At 41.5% G+C, this 25,420-nt stretch overlaps 1 protein-coding gene across 3 annotated transcripts in view; it reads right to left on the bottom strand.

The window, feature by feature from the left end:
* The window catches only part of BUB1 (BUB1 mitotic checkpoint serine/threonine kinase), a 41,979-nt gene extending 20,038 nt beyond the window's left edge, over positions 1-21,941 (bottom strand). For 2 of the 3 annotated variants that reach the window (XM_061210710.1, XM_061210712.1), the window contains exons 1-16: positions 21,894-21,941; positions 18,721-18,780; positions 18,498-18,636; positions 17,477-17,673; positions 14,650-14,693; positions 13,865-13,965; positions 12,317-12,369; positions 12,040-12,224; positions 10,657-10,808; positions 7,892-8,148; positions 6,060-6,118; positions 4,606-4,734; positions 4,399-4,509; positions 3,556-3,655; positions 2,556-2,637; positions 1,378-1,552 (exon numbers count right to left, since the gene is read on the bottom strand). In XM_061210710.1, the coding sequence (XP_061066693.1) occupies positions 1,378-1,552; positions 2,556-2,637; positions 3,556-3,655; positions 4,399-4,509; positions 4,606-4,734; positions 6,060-6,118; positions 7,892-8,148; positions 10,657-10,808; positions 12,040-12,224; positions 12,317-12,369; positions 13,865-13,965; positions 14,650-14,693; positions 17,477-17,673; positions 18,498-18,636; positions 18,721-18,780; positions 21,894-21,919 (1,870 nt within the window). In that variant the 5' untranslated portion in view covers positions 21,920-21,941. The remainder of the gene's footprint in view (positions 1-1,377; positions 1,553-2,555; positions 2,638-3,555; positions 3,656-4,398; positions 4,510-4,605; positions 4,735-6,059; positions 6,119-7,891; positions 8,149-10,656; positions 10,809-12,039; positions 12,225-12,316; positions 12,370-13,864; positions 13,966-14,649; positions 14,694-17,476; positions 17,674-18,497; positions 18,637-18,720; positions 18,781-21,893) is intronic. The other variant, XM_061210711.1, reaches the window with a different exon arrangement.
* Positions 21,942-25,420: the final 3,479 nt, after the last annotated feature.

Genomic DNA, 25,420 nt, shown 5'->3' with positions numbered 1-25,420 from the left:
TTGGGGCCTCGCTATGGATTAGGCTTTGGCTTCAGGGGATGTTGTGGCTGGTTTGATCTTCTATCCAGGTCACTCAAACTTTCTCCATATCAGCAATAAGGCTGTCTTGCTTTCTTATCATTTATATGTTCACTGGAGTAGCACGTTTAATTTCCTTCAAGAACTTTTCCTTTGCATCCACATGGTGAAAGAGGCCTACCTTTTGGCCTAACTGGACTTTCGACACGCCTTCCTCACTAAGCTTAATCATTTCTAGCTTTGGATTTGAAGTGAGAGACGTGCAACTCTTCCTTTCACTTGAACACTTAGAGGCCATTGTAGGGTTATTAACTGGTCTAAATTTCAATATTGTTGTGTCTCGGGGAAGAGAGAGGCCCGAGGAGAGTGAGGAAGACAGGGAACGACCAGCGGGTGGAGCAGTCAAGGAACACACACAACAATCACTGATTAAGTTCACCATCTTCTGTGGGTGAGGTTCGTGGCACCCCAAAACAGTTACAACAGTAACATCGAAGACCACTGACAGCAGATCACCATAACAAATATAACAGTAAGGAAAAGTTTGAAATATTGCGAGAATTACCAAAATGTGACTCAGACACAAAGTGAGTAAATGCTGCTGGAAAAATGGCGCCAATAGGCTGCTTGACACAGGGCTGCCACACACTTTCAATTTGTAAAAAAAAATCCAGTATCTGCGAAGGGCAATAAAGTGCAATAAAACAAGGTATGCCTGTATTTATTTTGCAGGATGGTATTTAATAGGTAATAATTATCTGTATTCAATAACTGTGTCATTCATTAAGCGTCAGTTCATATGTATAAAGATCTTTGATATGAGAATGTTATGTTTGGGGAAAATAAGGACCATCTGTGAGTTTTATCAGATCACTAAAAAATTTTTAAATATGATTTTCTGAGTATAGTACTTGGCTACATCTCTAAAGTAATAAAATTTGTAGATATATATCAAGGATTAAAATTTGCTGTTTGTTACTCTTATCAAATTAGAAAATAAAATGTTTATATTTTTAACATTCAAGTCTGTCTGTAGTGGCTATTTTGTTTGTTGTAAAACATGAAATAAAGCTATATCCCATACAAATGGGTTGGACTTTGTATCTTTGCCTTTAAATGCTTCTACAGATTTTTCTCCCGTTCTACCTATAATCTAAGTTATTAAACTTTTAAAATGCACATAGACTTTAGAAAGACATTATGCCAAAACCAAAAACCATATAGGTAATAATACAATGAATGGATTTTAAGTTTCCTCTTTATGATTTTCAAATTTTCCATTTAGAATTTTCAAGAAGAAAACTATAATAGTAAAAGAACTGAAGTTGGCAGAAGACACTAAGATAGTGTAAGGCACACCTTTATCTTCTAGAGGGTGCACTGAATCCACCGGAAGTCTGTGGAAGGGCGTAGATGCCAGCTGTGCAGCAGACGTAAAGTCTTCCGGGCTCTTGGGACTGGGCGCCAGGGTTTTGTTGCAGCGGACACCCCACACGGTTGAATCATCCAAAAACTCGTCAGTGTGAGGTACTTCCTACAATGAAAGATGAACGGAAAAAAAGCAGCAATCTCCTTGTTTCATAGATGAAATTTAACACATTAATACTTTTTAAAATTCAAAAAAATGAGGTATTTTAATTTTTTCGAAGAAATGGATGTAACCCCTGACTAACACAGAGCCAAGGACATCACGGGTCTGTTCGTTTCCCCAGAACTGGGACACTTCATCTTTAGCACACTCCAGTGGAGTTATATCACATGCAAGAGTCACGTTTTGTTTACCAATTTTTACTTTTTTTTTTAAAAGGTTTATCATCCATTTATTTTATTATTTATTTTTGGCTGCATCAGGTCTTAGTTGCGGCAACGGGATCTTCATTGCAGCACGCGGGCTTCTCTCTAGTTGTGGCATGAGGGTTTTCTCTTCTCTAGTTGTGGCACGCAGGCTCCAAGGCGAGTGCGCTCTGTAGTTTGCGGCACGCAGGCTGTCTAGTTGAGGCACGCAAGCTCAGCAGTTGTGGCGTGCGGGCTTAGCTGCCCCGCGGCATGTGGGATCTTAGTTTCCTGACTAGGGATCGAACCCGTGTCCCCTGCATTGTAAGGCGGATTCTTTATCACTGGACCACCAGGCAATTCCCTACTTTTCTTTTTTTTTTTTAATTTGAAAAGTCTAGATTTACAGAGGAATTACAAAGATAATACATAGTTCCCATATAGCCTGTATCAAACTTCTTAGGTCTAGGAAAAATATATATGCCCCCAGTGGTTCCTCCCGTCTAAAGGGAAGGCTCTTAGAGGGCAAGGATCATATCAAACTCATTTTTCAGTTTCTATATCTATCTTAATGTGTGGTGCATAATAGATTTGCAAATAATTATAGAATAATGTTCTATAAAACTTAATTTTCACATAATATTTTATTTTTTCAGCACAGTTTTTTAAATACACCATCTCATTTGACTGGCACAAGCATTTGGTAAAATGAAAAGAAAAGGGTTGCGGGACCCATTCCATGGATGAAGCAGAGATTTACTTACATTTGGTTTTGAAGGGAACCTCCACATCGAGCGTTCTCCAAAGGTCCTGGCTCCTGTGGGCTTATTTTTAGGCTGTGGTAATCTAAGGAAAGATTTGCAAAATTACAAACAGCAAAATATGCTAAGGAAATAAATTCTACCACTTAAGTTAGAGTGTTAAAAACATTCTCCCCTTATCCTATTTAGTTAATATTTATACACATATTTCTTACTTTTACAGCAAAACTGAGTGCAGGTTGAATTAACTTGACTATGTATATAAAAGTAGATCTACAGTTACTTAAGAGAGGGTGGAAAATACAGAACTCTCTATTGCACTGAGTTTTAAGTTTTAAGGACAAAAAAAGAGTTAGGGCCGTGGCCAACAGAATGGCATGATGCCATATGTTTTATTTCTTATTCCCAGTGCTTGGTCTAGCTACAGAACATGAATCTCTTCTATACCATGATACCTTTAGTTCACACCTCTCTTTCACGGTTTAAATTATTAATGGTGAAACTTCCTGGTGCTACCCTACTCTACCCTGATGGGGCTCAGCCTTAAAACAAATGTTCTCTGCAGTGTGACCCAACATAAGCCACTTCCTTTTCTACTTTATCAATCCTGCAAATATATACAGAGCATGTATGGATACCTGTACTGGTGAATTCATTTACAGCTAATACAATTTCAAATCTATAGGATCCCTTGGTTCTCTGATGATTTATAACCATACGGTTTCCTTTTGTAACAAATACTTTTGTTATGGAAGGACTACTTTCTTGTAACCCCCCAGAACTCTGCAGATCTGGAAAAGAACTTTAGCAACAATCTCCCGGTCATGTGGTCAAAAGGCTCATCTGTGGCAGAGCTGGGGCTGGGGCCCAGACCATTTGAGCGGCAGGTCCTGTTCTCTCACCAGCTCACCACCCTGGACTCCTGGAGGGATCGCCGCACGGTCCCTGTCACTATGGCAACATGCATCTCCCCCAGTGTTATCTTAACCAGATATTTCTTTACCCATAATTTTCTTTGTTTCCATCTTCGAACACAGGAAAAGCAGTTGACAGAGAAGAGATAATCTTATTGACTCCCCAAGCCCCAGAAGACGTTGCATTTTCTGCAACGGTAAAAAATTGCAGTTAATTATTATAATAGGACAAAAACACTATCCTTTAGGTGCAACTTCAACTACAAATAAGAAAATGGAATAAGAGCTTACAGAAAACAACAGATGTCAGTTTTTGAAATACTAGGCAATGAGGTAAGTCACTCTGCAGTGACATGAAGGGACTAACTATGGTCACAAGGGTTAGCACGTGAGCCTCCGGTCTTGAGTTCCTGCCACACATAAAGCAGCGTTTGCCGTTCTCCTAACACACTGCTATGGTCACTGACACTGAATAAAGTTCTCCATGTCTTTGCTTTCCTACAAGGAGGAACTAAGCTCTTAGCTCTATATTTATCTTCATCGTGATCTCCCTCTGGCTTCCAGCACAAATCCTCTGACCCTAGACAAAGGTGGGCTAGTCCTGGCTCCCAACACTCCAGCCCGAACATTCCTCTGCTGGGCAAGGCTCAAGTATCCCTCAACTACTCAGCCCTTCCTGGCCATTTCTACCCATGCGGATTTTGTCCTTCTTTAGCACTTACTATTTATTATTTTTTAAGAAACAAACCAAGTCTATGGCACACATTGAGTACCTTACCAAACAACATTGTATTTTTTATTTCACAAACTCCATGCCCTTATGTGACAAGCTAACCAGGGGCAGGACCACTTCTTGTATAATCCTTGCTATTTCTGTGGGCAACCACCCACAATGCTATCCACTTAGCAGCTATTAAACAATCTGTTATTACTTTGAAACTGGGCTTCAAATGCATCTTCATTTTGACCTAGAGATGGCCATTCATCTTTGTCATCAGAAACATCAGGAAGTGTAGGAGCCTGAAACATATTCATGATGAAACCTTAAAAGAATAGAAATAATGGTAAACATGGCTGCAAAAGAGCTTTCATTAATTTGTTGTCAGATGCTACACATTCAAACAAAAGGCCTTACGTACCTAATGCTTCTTTTGTGTGCACGGTGGGTGACGGCTGCACTTTGGATGGTGTTGCCTGAACCAGTCCCAGTGATGTGTTAGGAGTTGTGTGAAAAGAACTTGTGTTAACAATCTTCTGTGTTTCACACCCTATTAAAGAAATGGGGACAAAATGCAGCATCAGTAGAGAAACCAGAATAGTTTAGAAGGTACAATTTAAGAAACTTATTATACTTATTATACATTTTTATTATTCTTGATAATCCTCACTAAGGACTTCCATTACTATCATGCTTTCATATCTTTCATTTTTCTCTTTATAATAGTCCCATGAGGTAGGTAAGGCAAGAAGTATCCGTTTACAGAAAAGGAAATAAAAGCTCAAAGAGATTAAGTGGCTTCATCTAAGATCATATCAAATTAGCAGACTGGTCATAAATAGCCCTCTTTGCTCCACTATACCCAAGAAATAGTTAATAGTGACGTTGTATATCTTAGGATTGGCTTTCCATCTCCCTCAGCCGGGTCCCAACAATGGCGTACACGGCCCTGCACAGCCTGAGCCTCTCGGCTCCCACCTCACCTTCCTCCTCCTCCCCTGCTCCCTGCAGCCACTGGCCGCTCTGCTGTGCTCCAAACAATTCAGGGATATTCCTGCCTGAGGGCTCTGCCCTTGCTGTTCCCTCCACCTAAACCAGGCTTCCAAGGGCTGCGTGGGTGGCTCCCCCCCCCCCCCCCCACCGTCAGGTCTCTACCCAGATATCACCTTCTTTGTGAGGGTCTTTCCCAGTTGTCCCTGAAATTTCAACCTCTGGCCCCTCCCCCACCAACAGCCACACTTCCTTTCCCCCTCTTCGTGGGTGGGGATTTCTGTCCTTTCTGTTCGTGACTGCATCTCTCACTACCTAGAACAGTGCCTGGCTTCTACTAGTGCCCAGTTAGGTCCTGGTTAAATGTAGGTGTCACTGCTTTTGCAAGTAGCTCTGCTCCCACTAAACTGTCATTGGAAAGGATGGCACAGTACATGGAGGAGTGGGGGGAATGAAGACCCAATCCATGTGTCTTACTTTATTTATAAAACTTTTATGCAAATACCTCTAACAAAGTACTACCGAACAGAAGTATAACACTCTTGATTAAACTTTTAATCACCTTTCCTTCTTCACAACATATTAAAGATGACTCTGGTTTTAGATTAATCTGCTGAGAAATTTAATAAGAAAGTTTTCACAAATCAAGTTTCCAAAGGATTCCAACTAAGAAGATGTGACTGTCAAGTGAATTTCTACGTTTATTTGAAATGGTCTGGGGTTTAACTAACCCCTGCCTTCTAAGAACGGGAAAGCTGACACCCAGGTTCATTAAGGCCTGAGGCCTTCATGAACTGCAGCCACCAAACAGACCCTTGAGCGACCTGAACGAGTCTGGGCAAACAGCTTAGACACAAATGTATTATATCAATAGTTAAACATTACCTTCTTTTATCTCTGCTCCACTATGTGGCTTGAATTCGTGAGTACTTTTATTCATACACCTGGAAAGAGAAAACTCTTGAGACACACTAACTCTCAAGAAAGAACAGTAAAAAATGTCAGCAATTACGAGCCTGTTGTTAAAACACAGATGGGACTGCCTAGGTCTACAGTGTAAGTGAATAAGATGTCTTATGTTTTCTTTCATTTCCTTTCGAGGACAATAATTCTTACAGATAAAGGCCAGGTATTCACGTTTGCTTGACATAGTGATTCTGTACTTTAACACCCCATAATCATTCATACATGAGGTAGGGCAGGATAAGGGCTTCCCTGGTTCGAACGATCCCATTTATTACACAGGCTAAAGGGCTGACCCCCGGCTCCGGGTCTGCCGCCCGGCACCACTCCCCTGTGCTGTGATGTGGGGAAGCGCTGGCACCTTCGCTGCAGGGGCCACCGCTCTCGTGATGGGCAGGTAGCCACAGTGCATTGTCCTCTACACTTCAGCAGTTATCAAGAGGGGAAAAAATGGTACGTGAGACACTTACATCACAGTTTATTTTAAGTACAGTCGTGATAGTGGACCTCATCTGTCTATTTAACACTGCTTCCCTTAATGGACCCTGTGAGGGTATAAAGTAAAAAGTGCAAAGCACTTTTAATCTTACAAATCCCCATTAAACTGTCATAAAAACATGAGATTTATATGAGATACCAGAGAAAGGTACCCTTTCTCTGTCGTGGTCAGCCGTCTAGGCCACTGAGAGCATGACGGGGGGGTCCTTTCAGTCCCTTGCCTAGGCCAAGGTCAGGGTCAGTCTGAAAGGCTTCTGACTGATCTGAATGTTCATTAGGTTAAAGAGTTTCCTAACTTTATAAGGTTCAGCTGGACACGCATCATGTCTCCAGGGGCCTGTAATTGCTGCTGCTGTGACCATCTTATTGTTGCGTAAATTAACTACGAAGAACTAATGAAGTCACAGCCCCACACAACAGTCCTCTTTTTACATACATGGTTTGATACAGGACACAGGTCTGAATTATTGTCCTAATGTGGCTGAAAAAGCATGATCATTTAAAATCTTATTTCCAGGAGAAACCATTGGTAAAAGTTAACCTTGGACATTGAGGAGAACCAGTATTTAAGAACCATAATCTGTGCCAAGGGGTTTAGCCCAAGGGGAGGGTGTGAGTTACATTGTAGCTTTTATTTTTTCTAATAGATCAATAAAATTTTTATGTTTAAAAAAGAGAGAGCACCAAAGTGACTGAAGAGGAAAATATAAACAAGCGATGCGACAATAATTGTAATTTCTGCAATCTAGGAAAATCCCTCAAAATTGGAGAAAAAACCTCCACAGCAGTGTATAGACATATTTTGGCATATTGTGTAACAGATATTAATCCCAAACTGCTCCTGGTGGAAAGACAGAAGGAATATGAGAAGAATATATGTCAAGGAACTATCTGGATTGTAATGAACCCCTACATATGTTCAGTCAAAGCTAGTAAGCAAAGGCAATTTCAGTTTAACAGCTGTATATTTTTCAGCTTCAAAAAGATTGTTAAGTTTCAGTGTATCGAAAAATTTTAATTCAAGAGGGAAGTATGAAGTAAAACAAATACTCAAAAAGAAACAATAAGTGAGGCTGAAAGATTTAGGGCTAATGTTTTGGTAACTTGTTTTTTCCACTACATGCCCATCTAAAAATTATTTTGAAAAACAAGACTCATCCATCATTTACACATTGCTCTTGATATTGCAGGTCACGTAAAGAAGCTGTCAGACACCATTCACATCACTATCATCTCTAGGGCTACCTTTGGCTTACCTGGCATCTTTGCTGGCCACCGTAAACATGGCATCTGTCACTGGCTGGGCTGCCAAAGGAACCTGGGGAGCTACACTCTGGGTGACGGCTGGGGACACCAAAGCAGCAGTGACAGCATTTGCCAGAAGAGGAACAACAGATGCCTCTCCGGGTTTCTCTCCTGCATTCTCTGAGGTCTGCTGATGGACGGCTGGAAGACTCGGAGCTCTCAGTTCCTGCGGGGAGCCTGTGTGTGGCCCCATACACGCTGGATTGACCTTTCATGGTAAGCAAACAAACAAAAACAAAGCCATGAGGTCCAGACTGCTACTAATTAGGTATTACAGCTTTTCAAAGAATGGCATCTGTCTTCTTCAGTAGATTCCTTTCCTCCTGAGCCAGCTCCTTACCCCTCCAGGTATCCTGAAATGAACAGTCAACAACAAAGGCCACTCTACGCGGTGGATGCTTCTGTAGCTTCTTAACCACAGACTCGACCGGAAGCTCATACTTCTAACCACTAAAATACCAGCCCCGGGGCTTCCCTGGTGGCGCAGCGGTTAAGAATCCGCCTGCCAATGAAGGGGACACGGGTTCGAGCCGTGGTCCGGGAAGATCCCACATGCCGTGGAGCAACTAGGCCCGTGCGCCACAACTACTGAGTCTGTGCTCTAGAGCTCACAAGCCACAACTACTGAAGCCTGCGCGCCTAGAGCCTGTGCTCTGCAACAAGAGAAGCCACTGCAATGAGAAGCCCACGAAGTCCATGCACTGCAGCAAAGAGTAGCCCCCGCTCGCCACAACTAGAGAAAGCACGGGAGCAGCACCGAAGACCCAGTGCAGCCAAAAATAAATAAATAAAATAAACAAATTTTTTTAAAAAATTAAAAAAATAAAATAAAATAAAATACCAGCCCTGACCATTCATTAGTATTTAAGAACTGGCACATTTCTCTTTACTTAATTTTGGGAAAAGACTAACAGTCAATGTTACCAAATGCTCATAATGGTGTTCCTTCTATTAAAATACCCTTAGTAACCATTTTCTCTTTAATGAGTAGGAAACATGAATATAAACTGCACTAACTGCCACAAAAGCATGGCTCACAGTGGGAAGGACACGGGCCCTTAACTTGAAATCTTTGCTTTTCTACTCACACGTACTTAGACTGTACATGTACACTCCTTTGTTACCAAGTTAAAAGACAAAGAGTGGGATTTCCCTGGTGTTCCAGTGGTAAAGAATCTACCTTGCAATGCAGGGGATGTGGGTTCGATCCCTGGTCAGGGAACTAAGATCCCACATGCTGCGGGGCAACTAAGCCCGCGGGGCAACTAAGCCCGTGCGCCACAACTACTGAGCTTGCACACCTCAACTAGAGCCCGCGTGCCACGAACTACAGAGCCCACGTGCCCTGGAGCTTGCGAGCCACAACTAGAGAAGAGAAAAACCAGCACACCACAACTAGGGAGAAGCCCATGCGCCGCAAGGAAAGATCCCGCGTGCCGCGACTAAGACCCAACGCAGCCCTAAATAATAAATAAATCTTAAAAAAAAAGACAAAGAGTTAATTTCTCACCATAGAAAAGTATTCTCACAAATTCTTAAGAAAAGCACCAAATACCTGGGGCAAGAATAGTTATTTCACAGACAAATGGACAAAATATAAAAAGTTTATTCTCACTAGTCATCAAAAAAGATAATTAAAAATGACCTATACCATTTTCTCACCTACCAAATTAGTAAAGATTAAAAATAAACATAATATTCATTTCTGAAGAAATACATTAAAAAAATAATAATCAGACTTTCTCCACCAGATATCAAAACATACAACAATGCTATAGTAAACACACAATATGGAATGATCAAGAAGAAACCTATTGACCAAAACAAAGAGACAGCTATTTTAGAAATGGATCTTATACCTTAAAAATTTAGTATGTGATAAGAAATTTTTAACCAATAGGGAAAGGCTGAGCTGGTAAATAAATGATTTAGGGACAAATGGAGATCCATTTGGCAAATACATCCTTATACCACTCATATACAGAAATAAGTTCATAAACAGAGGCTTCTGGTTAAAGGCAGTGGCTTAAACACGTGCTTTATCATCCACGTCCTCCCAAAACCTCACCAAAATGACAGTAAAGGAATCCTAACACCTAAAACAGCAGCTGGAGGAGGCTGATCTCCAGAGAAGTTCAGAAATTTGAACACATCTCAGGGTGGACGTGAAGGTGGAGTTGAAAACAGGAATGTGGCCACAGTAAGTCTGTAGAAAAAACAGGTCCTGAGACCCATTCTCGCAGGTGTGTGCTGGCTGCTCAACACAAACTAAAGAAATCATTATATTTGAATTTTCATTAAATAATACAGTCATTGTACACACCCCCCCAAAATCAGAAAAAGGATTATATACGCTAATATGTAAGTATATAAGTATATGCCTACACACACACACACATACACACATGCACACACACAAACACACTACACATTCTGTTCTGTAACTTCCTTTCTCATTCTACATTTTGAACATCTTTCTGGGTTGGTGTTGAGAAGCCCAGTGTCATTCTGATTCTTGGCTCTTTAAGTGTGACCTCTATTGTCGCTGGAAGTGTGTTGGATTGTCTTTTTCCCCATTGTTGGGGAGAAAATAATTCAGAAAGCTAGTAACTAAATTAATATCAGAATTAACTCTAAAAATAGAGCACACAGAGGACAAATAGAAACAGAAATCCCTGTACTGGGCATGGGAAGCGTCGGCAAGGAGCACACACACCTCAGACCTCCCCTGGGAAGAGGGCAGGTTCTCATGTGATGTCTCCACCACTTGGTGCAACTTCTTATGAAGCTCATCCATTTTCTGTTTTAATAGTTGTTCTTCAAAAGCATTTGCTTCTTTCCTTTTCATATAATGCCTGTCTTCATTAACTTTAGGAAAGAGAAAATATGGTTTGTATGTGAAATTTAAATTCAGGTCATCAGAGGAATCCATGCAAAATCAGTAAAAGGTTATTTTTAAGATGGCAAATTTTTTACTAGTCTTTTCCATGTGTATTAGGTTATTAGAACTGAAATAGGTATTACTTTTCAATTATAATTTTTACCTTCCCCTAGCACAGTTACTTTTAAGTTCAGGGCATGTAAGTTATAAAAATTTACATGATGAGCAACAAAAATATTTGGTAATAGCACGGTATGATACTAAGCACTGCTTGTAGAACAATCACGACTGTGCAAATCATTTGAAAATGGAACAGTTTTTAAAAGATTTAAATCTCTAGGTGCTTTCTAAGAAGAAATAAGAGTAAAGTGCACCGAAAGGTCAGTGTGTCAAATACACTGCTCTTGGTCCCATTTCCAATAACTGGTTAACATAACCACATCACGTACAAATCAAACCGTCCAGCTCAGACTTTAGCATCTGTGCAAGGCACAAAAGGGTCCTCCACGAGTGTCAATTGACTGTCCTCTCAGTTGTCAACCAAAAGAGAAATAATGAATGAACAAAAAGTGGCCTACAGAGTGGGCACAGCACAAATACTTAGATGGTGTAAAAGCCCTGAGTAGGACAGAGGTTCATTTTCCTCTGAGGTCCACATTGTTACAGCAAAGGCAAGTGCCAACACTGGTGTTAACATTCAGTTTTCCCTGGGGAACAAAGCTTGATCCACTGTACAGCACAGCCATGAATAACATGGCACTTTCATCAGAGGACTCCTGAATGCCTTATTTACAGTAGTTGTAGATCTTGAAAAATCTCAACTCCAGTTCCTAACCTAATCCTTTCACAGTACAAATAACAGACTCAGAAGTTTAGAATTGCTAGATAAAGAAGTTCAAATCCATACAGATATTATTTGAAAGGTTAAAAATATCTACTTCACTAAAAGCTAAGGCAACACTGGTGTGGATAGCTATCTCCTTTAGTGCTGTTTCAACCCTGAGTTTTGCTGTCAAGACACCAATTTAGCCTTTGGACAAACGTGGTTGCTACACTAGTATTAAACAAAGATTTTTAGGCTCCTGACAGGATGAGCTAGAGACATTTTTCTTGCAGATTCTTTCAGTATAGTCAATTATCTGCTAAAAATGTAATTACTCAGAGATGAGGATTATGTTAAGTGACCTAGGATAGCTCAGACTGTAAGACTGCAAGTACCCCATTGTTCATGCTTTCTCCGTTGATTGTATTTCTGGGCTCTCAGCTCTTCAAAGGAAAACTCTGACTCTCCACGAATAAGCTTCTCCTTGCAATACATGACAACCTGCTGAACATCAGCTTTGGCTGCCACAGGTGGGTGTGCAGAATATCCTGATTTAGAAATCATGATCACCCTTTGTTCCCTAAAATGGGGAGAATACATTATTTACAACAGTGTACTGAAGCAGCTCTTGAAGGAAACTAAGTAATAGATGAATGGACTGATTGTACTTGCATATTCGACTCTTTATCACAAGCTGAAGACGTTACTCCAGAAAGTTCTGAACCCTAGAAAGACAGAACAGAAACACAAGCACTCACTTATCTGGAAAGAATCTATCATCCAAATTACTTCACAAAACAATATGAAAACACTTGAGGGGGTCTCTGAATCATCGAGTAGATTTGTATATGTCCTTTCAAGTTACAATTAATATCTGAAGCCTAGGTTTGCATTATTACTTTTATGATAACTTTTGCAACTAGAGTCCGATAAGAAAGCGATTTTAAAATATCTGCTTGGTAGTCGAGAAGGGCACTTACTTCCCTTTGATACATAGTCCAGGAGCTGAGCCACAGCACCTACGTGTAATGAGTTTAACATTCCAAATAGCTACATTTAAAAAAAAAATCATTAAAATTTTCTTCTGGTACTATTCTATGTTGAGGAGTCTCCAATGCTAGCATTCATTCACTAGACAAGTATTTACTGAACATCTCATACGTGTCATGTCCTGAGCTAGGTCCTGGGAAGTGACCATGAACAAGACCCAACTCTGCTGCCTAGAAAATTACAGTCGGGACAACAGGAAGCAATGAGACTGGCAAACATGAGTAGGATGTAAATTGGGATCATCTGAGTATCTGTCAAAGTTGGAAATTCATATTCTACATCAGGAATGTGCTACATTAATAAAACCTGCACATGTGTACTACGAACAGAGGCATTTCCATGGGATTTAGCTTAGAGGAGGTCCTTAGCAAACTTTGAAAGAGCAACAGTACTGTGAAGAGGAAAGATGCTGGGAAGCAAGGAAAGAGCGTTTTCACAGGCTAATAAGCCATCAGGGCAGAAGAGCCACCTTGCCCCACTGCAATGGCAGGGAAAGGTGAAGTTATTTATTGGTTGGTGGCAGAAATGGACAGACATCATCTGACGGCTTCTGCTGTTTCCCTGAAATAGTATTTTTGCCAGTTCCTGAGGAAGAGGTTAGAGGTAGTCAGGTCTCAAGTTTGAGGAGAGTAAAAAGAAGTGTAAAATCATTATAATTTGGCATTAGAGAGTAAAATGGGAAACATAAGTGATATGTAAAACATAAAGAGTGAACCGAGAAATTGGAAGCATAACTGCCGGGGAGTAGTAAAGCCCTGGCTGAGGTTACGGTTCGAAGCCAGGAGTGTTTTAGGTGGGCTCAGGTGCCTCCACGTGGGTGTGACCCACGGTAGGGAATCCTGGCCCTGTGCAAGGGAGCCCCGCAGAACAAAGGAGGAGAGAGGCTGCTGGGAGGAGGCGAAGACAGGAGGTCATGGAGCAGGGGTCCCTAGGCCAGACAATGCAGGAGGTTATGATCAGTGAGTTATTTTAAATTTAATATTTGAGGTGAGCAGTGGTGGATGACGACAGGCCTGCAAAGGTGCCACAGGCACAGGTGGCTGACATGGAGGTTAGAGTCTTGGGAGACAAGGTCAAAGAAATGAGATGCCCAAGTAGCTGTGGAAGGCAGCTGGATGACCGTTCCATACCCTTCCCAGTTCCCACACGAACTACAATCATTATTATTACCTGATTCTTAGAAATGCAGCCTGAGTTATTTCCTGGATTGGATTTTGATGTTACCAGTTGGTTTACAATCTGAGCATTATGCAGAGGTTCTGAGGTTCTTGCTATGACGGGAAAAAGATGAAATAAAAAGAAATAAGGGTAAAACCATATTAAATAAAATTATTACAAATACATTCCCTTGATCCTTCAATAAGTAGCATTAAAAAATAAACTCATTTACACTGTCTCAGAAAGTGCAACTAAAATACTTTATAAATAAGAGAAATATGGTAGAGATAGCTTTCTAATCAATTCAAAATGCCCAAGAAAGTCCCTGAAAGACATGTAAACTCTAGTTATTTTAAACAACAGGATAGTCAGTGCTTAATGCTAGAATGTAATCTAGTATTTCTAAAAAGAAAAAAAAATACTACCTTTCTTTAAAAGTTACATTAAACACATTTGATTCAATTCAGAACAGATTCACTTCAGAGTAGGTATTGTCCTCTATGTGGGGCAATTTTTATTTTTATTTTTTAAAAATCCTAAAAATACAATGAAATCACCAAGTTTGTGTGTGTGTGTGTGTGTGTGTGTTGGAGGGGGGTTTCTTTTAAAGTGCTATGACAGAGCCCCTGCTCTGCTATTTATCAGGCATTATTATTATCAGAGCACCATCCCTGTTATCTAAGACCATATAATCAATAAACAGTGGATGGATTTGTTTTTTAAGGAAAACAAAAAAAAGGTAGTGAAAATCAGACTAAATTACCAACATCTTGGACATTTTAGAAAGCATTATTTACCTTGAGTTGGCAAATGGGTTTCATTGAGGCGTGTCTGAAACAACCTAAAAGACAGCAATAAAGGCATCAATATAGATTATAATTTACAGTTCAATATATATTATATTAAAGTAAAAACTAGGGACTTCCCTGGTGGCACAGTGGGTAAGAATCTGCCTACCAATGCAGGGGACACGGGTTCGAGCCCTGGTCCGGGAAGATCCCATGTGCCGTGAGCAACTAAGCCCATGTGCCACAACTACTGAGCCCACGTGCCACAACTACTGAAGCTCGTGCGCCTAGAGCCTGTGCTCCACAACAAGAGAAGCCACCGCAACGAAGAGTAGCCCCTGCTCACCGCAACTAGAGAAAGCCTGCGCGCAGCAATGAAGACCCAAAGCAGCCAAAAATAAATAATTAATTATTTTTTAAAAAAAAGTGAAAACTAAACATGATAGACAGCTTACTATAAGCTAGTAAAGACTGAGGTTAAGAGAGAATGTAGGGCTTCCCTGGTGGCGCAGTGGTTGAGAGTCTGCCTGCTAATGCAGGGGACACAGGTTCGAGCCCTGGTCTGGGAAGATCCCACATGCCACAGAGCAACTGGGCCCGTGAGCCACAATTACTGAGCCTGCGCGTCTGGAGCCTGTTCTCCGCAACAAGAGAGGCTGCGATAGTGTAAGGCCCGCGCACCGCGATGAAGAGCGGCCCCCGCTTGCCGCAGCTAGAGAAAGCCCTCGCACAGAAACGAAGACCCAACACAGACAAAAATAAATAAATCAAATCAAATCAAATCAATTAAAAAAAAAAGAGAGAATGTAAAGTTGAATTTTAGAGTTGCTTCAAAATTTAAAAAAACAAAAAAATTCTGGGATTGCCTTCATACCCAATACACCTATATTAGAAAAATTCCTCCTTTTGCCTCGTTTATGTTAGTAGTTCTTAAATTCATATAACAAAAATACCCTCCTTCTGAGGGTATCAAGTATGTACATGTTACAACATGGGGTGTTTGAACTCTATTTTAGGCATTCTCTACATCTGGAACATATGGAAAGTATAATGGTTTGAAGAAAGATGTTAAAGTACAAAACTATTTTAAAAAGCAGATATATTACTGTTCATGCCGTGAGGACTTCTTAAACATGTGATTTCATGCATCTTTGCATGTTAATCAACCTATCAAGTAATATGCAACCTCCAAGCCCGACATTTTTGGGTGATGAGGAGGGGTGCACAGTATGAAGAGACTGAGAGATGTACAACCAAATGCAGACAAATGCCAATGTTGTTTGACTCAATTCAAACAAACCAACGGTTTAAAAAAAAGGCAAAAAACAAAAACATTTTACATAATGAAGAATAGCTGAAAATTAGATGATATTAAAGAATTACTATTCATTTTGTTAGGTGTGAAAATGATGTAAGGTTCTGTAAGAAATCACCTTTTTGAGATGTTTATGGAAGTGTTTAGGGTAAAATATTTTGCTGTTTTGGATCTGCTTTAAATCCTTCAGCACAGGGACTTCCCTGGTGGCGCAGTGGTTAGCAGGTGATGCAGGTTCGAGCCCTGGTCCGGGAAGATTCCACATGCCGCGGAGCAACGAAGCCCATGCACCACAACTACTGAGCCTGCACTCTAGAGCCTGCGTGCCTAGAGCCCGTGTTCCGCAACAGGAGAAGCCACCGCAATGAGAAGCCTATGCACCGCAACAATGAGTAGTCCTTGCTCGCTGCAACTAGAGAAAGCCTGCGTGCAGCAACAAAGACCCAACGTAGCCAAAAGTATATAAATTAATTAATTACTTAATTTAAAAAAAATCCTTCAGCACTGCGTGATCAAATATTAATAATTATTAAAAGCAAGTGATAAGTAAATGCAGGTTCATTATATTAACTTTCCTTTCTTTAACGCATACTTGAAAATTCTCATAATAAAGTTTAAAAAGAGCATGTGCACTGGAGCAAAGTTGAAAACAATGAGTGTATTAAGAGCTGGCAAGGGGTGCAGTGAGACAAGCTGTCTCTATGCTGCTAGACAGAGACAGCAGAAACCTGTACCACCTTTTGAGAAGGGAATTTGGTTACATGTACCACAAGCCTGAACACTTTTCATACACCCTTTGACTCCATAGTTTCAATTCTGAGACTCTATCAGAAGGAACTAGATAATAATAGGAAATACATTAGGAAATACTTTTATGATGAAGAAAAAAGACCTTGACACAGGGCTGCCTATGTATGTAAAACACGCCTGCAATCCTGTTACAAGGGGAGAAAAAAATGAGAACTAAAATTGACGGGTTTCTTCTGCTTCTTTAGTTTTCTGTATTAGGGTATATATAAATAACACCCTAAATGAGGTGTATTAATCACTGAAAAAGTTAAAAATTGTGAAAAACAATGTTATTCATTAAAATATTCATTATGTTGTTATTTATAAAAATCAAAATGTTGGAAACAACTTTAATGTTCCATTGGAGAACAATTAAATTATGACATAGCTCTGCGACAGACTTCACAACCACTTTACAAGTAGTATAAAAGTGCATAATTTCTTAAGAGCAGTATAAAGCTCAGTACATACAACCAGACATACAGTACGGTCTACTATAAAAATACACAGACACTAAGGCACACACATAGGCACTGGAAAAGATATTGGAAGGAAGTGCACAAAAATGTTAACAGTAATATTTCTGGGCAGCTTTTCTACTATTCTATATATCCACATTTTCCCCAATGAGAAGGATTTCCCTGTACAAACAGATAACAATAAAAATCTTTTAAGAGTAAACGTTGCATTTCAAGGTAGGAGACACTGCGTGGAGTTTTATTTTCAAACTACCTGTACTGTTGCTGCAGCAGCTCTCTAGGTTCGGCCTGGTTCTGAATTCCTCTCCGAAAAATGGCACTGGCGTGCTGCCGCTCCCCCTGGCCTTCCAGATGCCCAGCCCAGGCTACGTACAGAGGAGCTGACAGGGTCCCAATCCCATGGTTGTACAGAAACTCAAAAAACTGATGAAGGTCACTGTTGCGCTCAGCCTGCAGAAATCCAAAGCAGACAGACATGAGAACGAAGGCACTGCCAGTCTCAGTGTGGCCGAGTCCAGCCAGCCCTCAGCGTTCGTCTTCCTGGAGGCTTCAGGATGTACTGTGCAGGGGAAGGCCTGTGTGGTCCTCTGATGGCAAGCCTCAAAGTTAAGCTCGTTCCTTTCCTTGACATTCAATGTCCCCAGATAACCCACATTATTTCCCAAGACAGCAGGTTCTGTAATGCAGTATATAAAGTTATACTTGTTCAAGCTCCACAGGCTTTCTCTAATCCTCATATTTTGAAACTTAGTGAACAAAATCCCTGTTTACTTTATCTATTCCATTCATGATTTTATTACTAGAAATCATGCCCCCAAGCCTTTATTTCAAGATTGAAGAGACCCAGCCTAACGTGAGGCGGCCTTCTCCTTTTCGTACTAAATTTCATTTCTGAGAGTTCATATTTTCTTAATTATTCGCAATGAATTTAATTTACTCCCAGGAACCCACTGGGAGTGCCTGCTTATCTCCCCTTCCCCAAGCATGCGTCTCACCCAATGAACCTTCTTTTAATCTAATGGTTTCTACCTCGTGTTGTCACATTTCAGACTTGATACACAGAGAAGGAGGATTTTAAAATTAAATCACTGATTCCACAGTACAGAAGCCAAAAGGTTGTAAAATACGTGTCTCTGGCCATACAACTTAAAAAAAATTTATGAAACGTAAGGTATCAGAATAAAAGACAGTCTAAAATGATCTTCAAATCTGGGGTAAAAAGCAAAAGGACAACATGACTAGAGATGTGATTATACATCTGAAAGTATACTTACAAATTTTAAACAATAATTGATGAACCTTGGGTCATTGTGGTATCTCTTCTTATCTAAAAATTCCTTCATTAGATGCTCTAATAAAGTTGTCAAATATTCTTTATTCTCAGGAAAATTCTCTTCTACCCATCGCATGTAACTAGAAAAAATACGGATAATACTAATTTTTCAGGGCAGCATATATAGTTTGTTTACAGAAAAAATAAATAAACAAAATGCTAACCTTTCCCATTCACCAAGTGGGTCATCACCCTTGTAGCTCTGCATATGGGCTTCAAACATTCTAGAGCAGAGAAAAATATGTACATGGGATTATTAGGAATACTTCCTAAAAGCAAAAGATATATTTTATATTTATCATTTATACACCTTAAAATAGAAATCTTAAATATCAATTCAAATGCTATAATAAAAACGAAAACAGCATTCCCTCAGAAGTCAGAAAACTCAGAAGCAGTCAGTGTTTCTTCAGAAGAAAGTAAGACGCAAGGCCCCTGAGGTAGCCCTATAAAGAAGCAGCTAAAAGAAGGTCCCCAGGTCTATCCCCAAGAGCCTCCTTCTCCTCTCACTGACTCCCGATGTCACTACCACCACCATGAGGGGCAGCACCCAGAGGTTTGTTGCTCCTCCTCCTAATGTTGGGCCCCAGGCATGGCACTGACTCAGACCCCTCCCCTTGCTGCTCTGGAGCTTGGCTGGAAGACTTGAAGAGGGTCTGTGAAGGGTGCGTGACAGCCCAGGGTCCCACCAATCAGGGCTTCCAGATACAGTCTGCTTTCTGGGCCTCAGTGGAACACAACGTCCCTGAGGAAGAACACACATGGCAATGCTCAGAAGTCAGTGGCTATAGCTCCCTGAGAACTCTGCTTGGCCCGACCTCCGTGTACCCAACCGCAGCTTAAAAAAAAAACCACCAGGCAAAGCAAAGTTCTCCAGGGGCCCCTAGGTGCTAGTGCGGTAAACAAACAAACAAAAAGAAAACTGTAAAATATTGTCAGGTGACATTAAGCACATAGGAAAAGAAACTCAGAAGATGGGAGAAGGGGTAAGAATGTGACAGGACTTACTATTTTTAGGTAGAGTGGTCAGGGAAAGAAAGCCTGCCTCTCTGAGGGGGTGACATTTGATGGGTGCCAGGGATCCAAGCAGCTGTGTAAGTACGCTGAGCTAGGAGAAGGGTGGGGATGACAAGATCTCATTTGCATTTTAAAATGTGCATTCTGTCTCTCCAAGTGAAGAAGCGGGTGGGGGATGAGAATAGAAGCTGGAAACCAGTTAGGAAGCTACTGCAGAGCCCCAGTGACAGGGTGGACCATGGTGGGAACAGTAAGTGTGGAATTTGGGTGTTCTGGAGAAAGAAACAATGAGACTTGCTGATGGGATTGCACACTGGGTAAGAGACAGTCAAGCTAAGGAACACTCCTAGGTTTCTATCAGAGGCGCTACATGACTTTTGTTACATGACTTTTTTCAGGGGTAGGGAAAAAAGGTTTGAAAGTAATACTTTCTTCTAGCTCTTGTACCTCAAGATACAGATGAAATCAATGTTTCTTATGACTCAAAATCCAGAAGCCACAAAAGAAAAGCTAGATGAAGTCAACTACAGATAAATTAAAAGCTTCTATATGTCAAATAAACAAAACAAAACACGCAGCAGAGTCAAAAGAGAAATGATAAACTGGGATAACCAAACAGAGCTTCTAGAAGTTGGGGGGAAAAAACCAAACCCAACCCAATTTAAGAAATGAACAAAATGTATTCCACAGAAAAATACTCAACCTCTCTCATAAGAGAAATTCACCTCACTGAGATACAACTTCTCACCCACCAGATTGCAACAATGTGACAAGTGTAGAGGGGAAGCAAAGGAAACAGGCACTCCTACAACTTGCTTGCAGGTGGGAGTGTATGTACACAGTCCCTGCCAGGGCAATTGGTAATAAGACCTACCAAAATTCCAGATGGATTTACTTTTGATCTAGCAAATCCACTTCTGCGAATCTAGAGGACAGATATATGCAAAATGTCACATGTACAAGATTTTTCACTGTGGCACTATTTGTAATAGCAAAATATTGTCCATAACCCAAGTATCCATCAATGGGGGACTTTTTAGATCAATTGTGGTACATGAAATATCACGTAGTTGTAAAAAAGAATGAGAAAAGAATCTATGGATTGATAGAGTGAAATCTCCAAGGATAGTGTTAAGCAAAAAAAGCAGTGTGTACACTCTGCTACATTTTATGTGCAATAAAGGCAGGAATTGCACACACGTGTACATATATGAATATAGATATGTTCATATGTTATAATATATTTATATTTGCAAAATAAATATAAAAATAAACTAGAAAAATGGTTACATATGAGGGAGTGGGAGAGCAGTCAAGTATAGAGCGCAGTGAACAGTTTTCTAAATCTTTTTTTAACCATGTAAATGTAGTACTTATTTTTAAAAGTTAAAAAGTCAAAATAAGGTCGGAAATACCTGATTTCTTTTTTAAAGTGGGGGAAAACGAGCCTCTAATATCGAAATCCTTTGCAGGCTGGGCTAAAGAAAAAGTCTTAAGGCAAACAAATTTTTGTTTTGACAGCACTTAACCATCTGAGTCTTCGGATCCCCAGAGAGTTAAGATTACCTCGGTGCTGATAAAACTAACCAGTTTTACTTCCTGTCGCATATGGTTTAAGTGTTTTAAATGTTTTTGAAACAGTCTGGATAAATCGCCTAAGTCATACAAATAAAAAGCAAAGGCGTGGGAATTTTAAAAATTGTTAGCGGGTTGACATAAATGACGATAAACATAAGGGAACATTTTTCCCCTTAAAGTGTATATTATTCAAAGACTTTTAAAAATTGACTGTGGGATTATGGGTTAAAGCAATTTTAAGTTCTCTTTCTTTCGCAGAATTTTAAAATGAGTGGCTTTGAAAGTTTCTCATGAAACCTACATATAAGTTGTAGTTTTTTGTTGGGTTAGACCTTTTACTTCCACAGCGGCGATCTGCCCAGAGCGGATTCCTTACAAAGAATCAAGGAGCGCTGAGGGCCTCAGGAACCGTCCAAATCCCCCCAAACTGCCACTCCGGCCGCAGCTCGGCCTCAGGGCCGGGGTCTCAGCGGAGAGTCCCGGCTACACGGTGCGCGGTCCTTTCCACGGCTCCCTAGTGGCCCACAGCCCAGCTGGGATGGGGTGGGGGTGGGTGGGGTGACGGTGGGAGGGGACAAACTCCGGAGCCAAGGAAAGGGGTTGGGAAGGGCAAAGGGAGGCAGGTCTGGGGCGGGCCGGGCTGGGGACCTGCAGACCACCAGGCCCGAACCCAGGTACCCCAGCCCCCCCGGCAGCTGGGGATCACGCCCCCGCCCGTCCCCTCCCACAGACCCACACTTACTGAAAAACATTTTCCGGGTTATCCATGGCTAGAGGACGCGAGCCAGCAGCAGCCCCACCTGCGCTGCCAGCGAGGAGCCGCCGCCGATTCGAATCTCCCGCGCAGCCGCAGTCGCCACGCCGAGCGTTTGCAAGGCGCCTGACCATTGGCCTCGGCTGCAGATGGGCTGGCCAATCGCCGGGGCCGTTGCCGGGAGACCAAACCCCGCCTCCATCCCGCGGGCCGGCCTCTCCTGTCGCTTCCCGCAGCCATGTTGAACCGAAAGCTCGCGGGGTCTTGAGCGTGGGCTGGGATTCGGGGTGCGGCGTGGTGAGGGCGCCCTAGGTTGGCTCAGGAGTAGGGAATGGGTTTTTTTTCCTTAGCTGTCCAAGCTGCAACTGGCTTACATGGTTACACGATTAAAGCATCATCCCAGGGAAGGTATCGTAGGAGAAAAAAAACTAACTTGAGGTTCCCGAGGTGGAAAAAATTGTGCCTCGGCCCTTGGGTCCGGAGAGTGGTGCCTCTTCCATCCTTTACTTAAATAAATAAACCAGAATCGTTATATCTGGTTTATGGAAAAAAGAAAATTAATCCCGTTTGTAGAGTCGAGACTTGTTTGAGGTCGCAGAGTCCTGGGGGAAATGCCTGCCTCTGGCTTACGAGGTAGGCAGGTGGGGGTGAAAACGGAACCCCGCCGAGTGGCACACCTCCCGGTTTCCCGCAGTTTTCTGTTCCGCGTCCTTGCTGTAAGGAAAGAACTTAGATGCTGAAGCCCGTGAAATTTCGGTTCCAGACCCTAAAATGCTGTGGCAGAGAGCTAGGGAGTGAGTCATGAAAAGCCCAGGGAAGAACCTAAGTGGGTTTTAGCTTAGTGGCTATAACGTGAGGGCATGTGGGTAGGCACTTCAGGGTTAGTTATGTAAATTATATTGATACATGGCAAATGAAAGCGATGGGTTGGTACCCTTGGAGACCTCCAGGCTTGATTTAACTGATACGAAAGGCTGTGTGGACAGAGTAAATGAGGGCTCAAGGGACTGGGAGTTCTTCCTGCCTCCAACTGGTAATTAAAGAACGGAAGTTTGGATAGAGTATAGAGTGGCGGCCGGAAAGCTTTCACCATCTTCCGTGGAACTAGAAGCTCTGGAGACCGAGGACTTATGGATTCGAAAACCAAAAATGAAGAGACCTCTTTGTCAAGGAGCCAGATGTCTACGAAGACATATGTAATACGCTGATGCTTCTACCTGAGAGTGAGTTGTCAAACAGTCAGCCTAACCTTCTCTGCCCCTTGGTCTTTTAGTAACTTCCCATTCTACTTATCAGGGTTCTTTCAAGAGCCACTTGACAATGCAAGTAAAATGTAAAGAGCTATTCATGTGATTACCTTCCTTTTAGAGAAGCTGTGTGGATATTTTGCTCTCTTAGGGCCCTTAAGTTAAATACCTTTAAAAAAAAATTAGCTGCTTTTGGAAATCCTGATGCTCCCAGAGTCCAGAATTTCTTTCAGGGCATTGATTAATTAATTTGGATCTACACAAGTATCCAATTTGTGGGGTTAACTCAGAGGATGCTCACTCTGGGGTCTTTAGACAAGTTTAGGTTCTGCTAACCGTTATAGGAATTAACACATTTTTAGGTCTCACTAACTCAAGTCTTCAACTTGTGTCTGATAGCACCTCAATAAGTCAATAATCAGGAAACGTTGATTGGGCATACACTGCTATTGGATTTATACCTAATTACAACCTTATCTTACTGAAACAGATCCTGTCCTTAAGAAACTAGTGGTATTATCTGGGAGATGGAGATACATAGAAAATATTAATTGCTAAATTAATGCGTATTAAGTGCTAAATTAATACACATATGATTTAGCCTATCTGCTAGGGGAGTCCATAGGAGGGAGGGGACGTGGGGCCTGTCTGCTGTCTGTCAGAGAAAGCTTCATGGGGCAAGGGGGGCTTAACTTTTGACTTGGGCCTTAACAGGGGGTGCAGGGGGTGGTGGTGGATCTGGATTGGGGAGAGCCTGGGGAGGACATTCCTGATGTAAATCAGGGTTACTGAAGAAACTCACCCTTGAGGACTCCTGCTAATGAGCAGTGGAGATTCTTTTTGAAAGACTGGTTTGATAGTTTGATGTCTAATCTTAAATGCTAGATTAAGGAGTTTGTACTTGATCTTGATAGTAAACTGGGCCTTTTGGGAACAAATAGCACTGTGGTTATAGGACCTTATGGTAATTATACTTACCTCTACCCTGTTTTCTAACAGCTGCAGAGATGGTCTGCCCTCCTTCCTTTCTACTGCTAGGAGCTTCTTTCCCACCAGGCTTGTTTGTGGAGTAGGGTAAAGTATTGTGGATGCCTCTTCCACACTGCCCCTTGAAAAGGTCACAATGATCCCCTATAAAGCCCTGATGCCAATCACTGTGGGTATATCTAGGAGTAACAGAAGTAAGTACTAGGGTTGTCAGCAGTTATTAGAATCTGACGTGTTTCTAGGAATAATTTCCTGCCTTACTCAATGCCTTCCCTTTGTCTTTAATTATGCATGCCCCTCTCTGCCATTATTCTTATTCTGAGGGGCAGTTACAATGACCCTCCCACACAATGGGTTCTTCGTAATGTCCCTATTAGGTTAATTGACCCTGTTCCCAACAAATCAGGATTTACTGGGGACAGGGGAAGGGAGGGGTGGGTAGCAGAGGCAGAGAACAGTAATTTGCAGACTTTAAACTGGTATTGGAGGCAGAGGGAATGGAAGAAGGTAAAGTAGGGAATCAGATCTCAAGGAGGGAGAGTTCTCAGAACACAGTGATGTCTTCAGTATGTAAAGAAAAGAAAAGAAAGATGATTTGGTGGCCTAGAAGAATTGACAGAAACAGCCATTGAAGCTGGCAAGGCTGATGCTTGTTTTCAGATGTGTTGAGTTGGAGAGGTAACCAGACCTTCCTACGTAACAAGACTGGGCACCGTGGAAGGAAGGGAGAGACAGGCCAGGTTGAAAGGCTTCAGGACCTTCGTATTGAGGGAAGTTTCATGTGCTGTTTCCTAAGCCTAGAATGATTGTTTTTTTCTAAGAGCTTCACATTACCTCTACATGTCAGGAATAAAGGAAGAACTTCCAAATAGTTTGATGAAGAAATAGTTTGATACTTTGATGAAGCAAATCTGTAAACCCCCCAATGCTGGCAATTTACATAAATCAACAGAAGCAGAAAATACCCAAAGGCTCGCAAATATGTTGCCCATAAAAAAAAAAAATTCACTAATTGGAAGCTCGTGCCACTGACAGCATTTCAAATTTTATCTGCTCTGACTCTTATCTTCTTTCATCTTCTCCCTCTGCCCTTTTTTCTCAGATTTGTGTTGAGAGTGTAGTGATTGCCATGGAATATCTGAAAATCTGTTAAATAATAATCCTTGCTTCACTGATCTAGCCCTCCCTTTAATTTTTGGCATTGTTGTTGCCTTAGTGAATCTGTTATCTTATCTCCCCAAACCCACCCCAGAATGTGAGGGGGGAGGCTTGTTTTGATCT

This window comes from Eubalaena glacialis, chromosome 14 (assembly GCF_028564815.1).
Source record: "Eubalaena glacialis isolate mEubGla1 chromosome 14, mEubGla1.1.hap2.+ XY, whole genome shotgun sequence".
Lineage (NCBI taxonomy): Eukaryota > Metazoa > Chordata > Mammalia > Artiodactyla > Balaenidae > Eubalaena > Eubalaena glacialis.
This window is presented reverse-complemented; position numbering and strand designations above follow the sequence as displayed.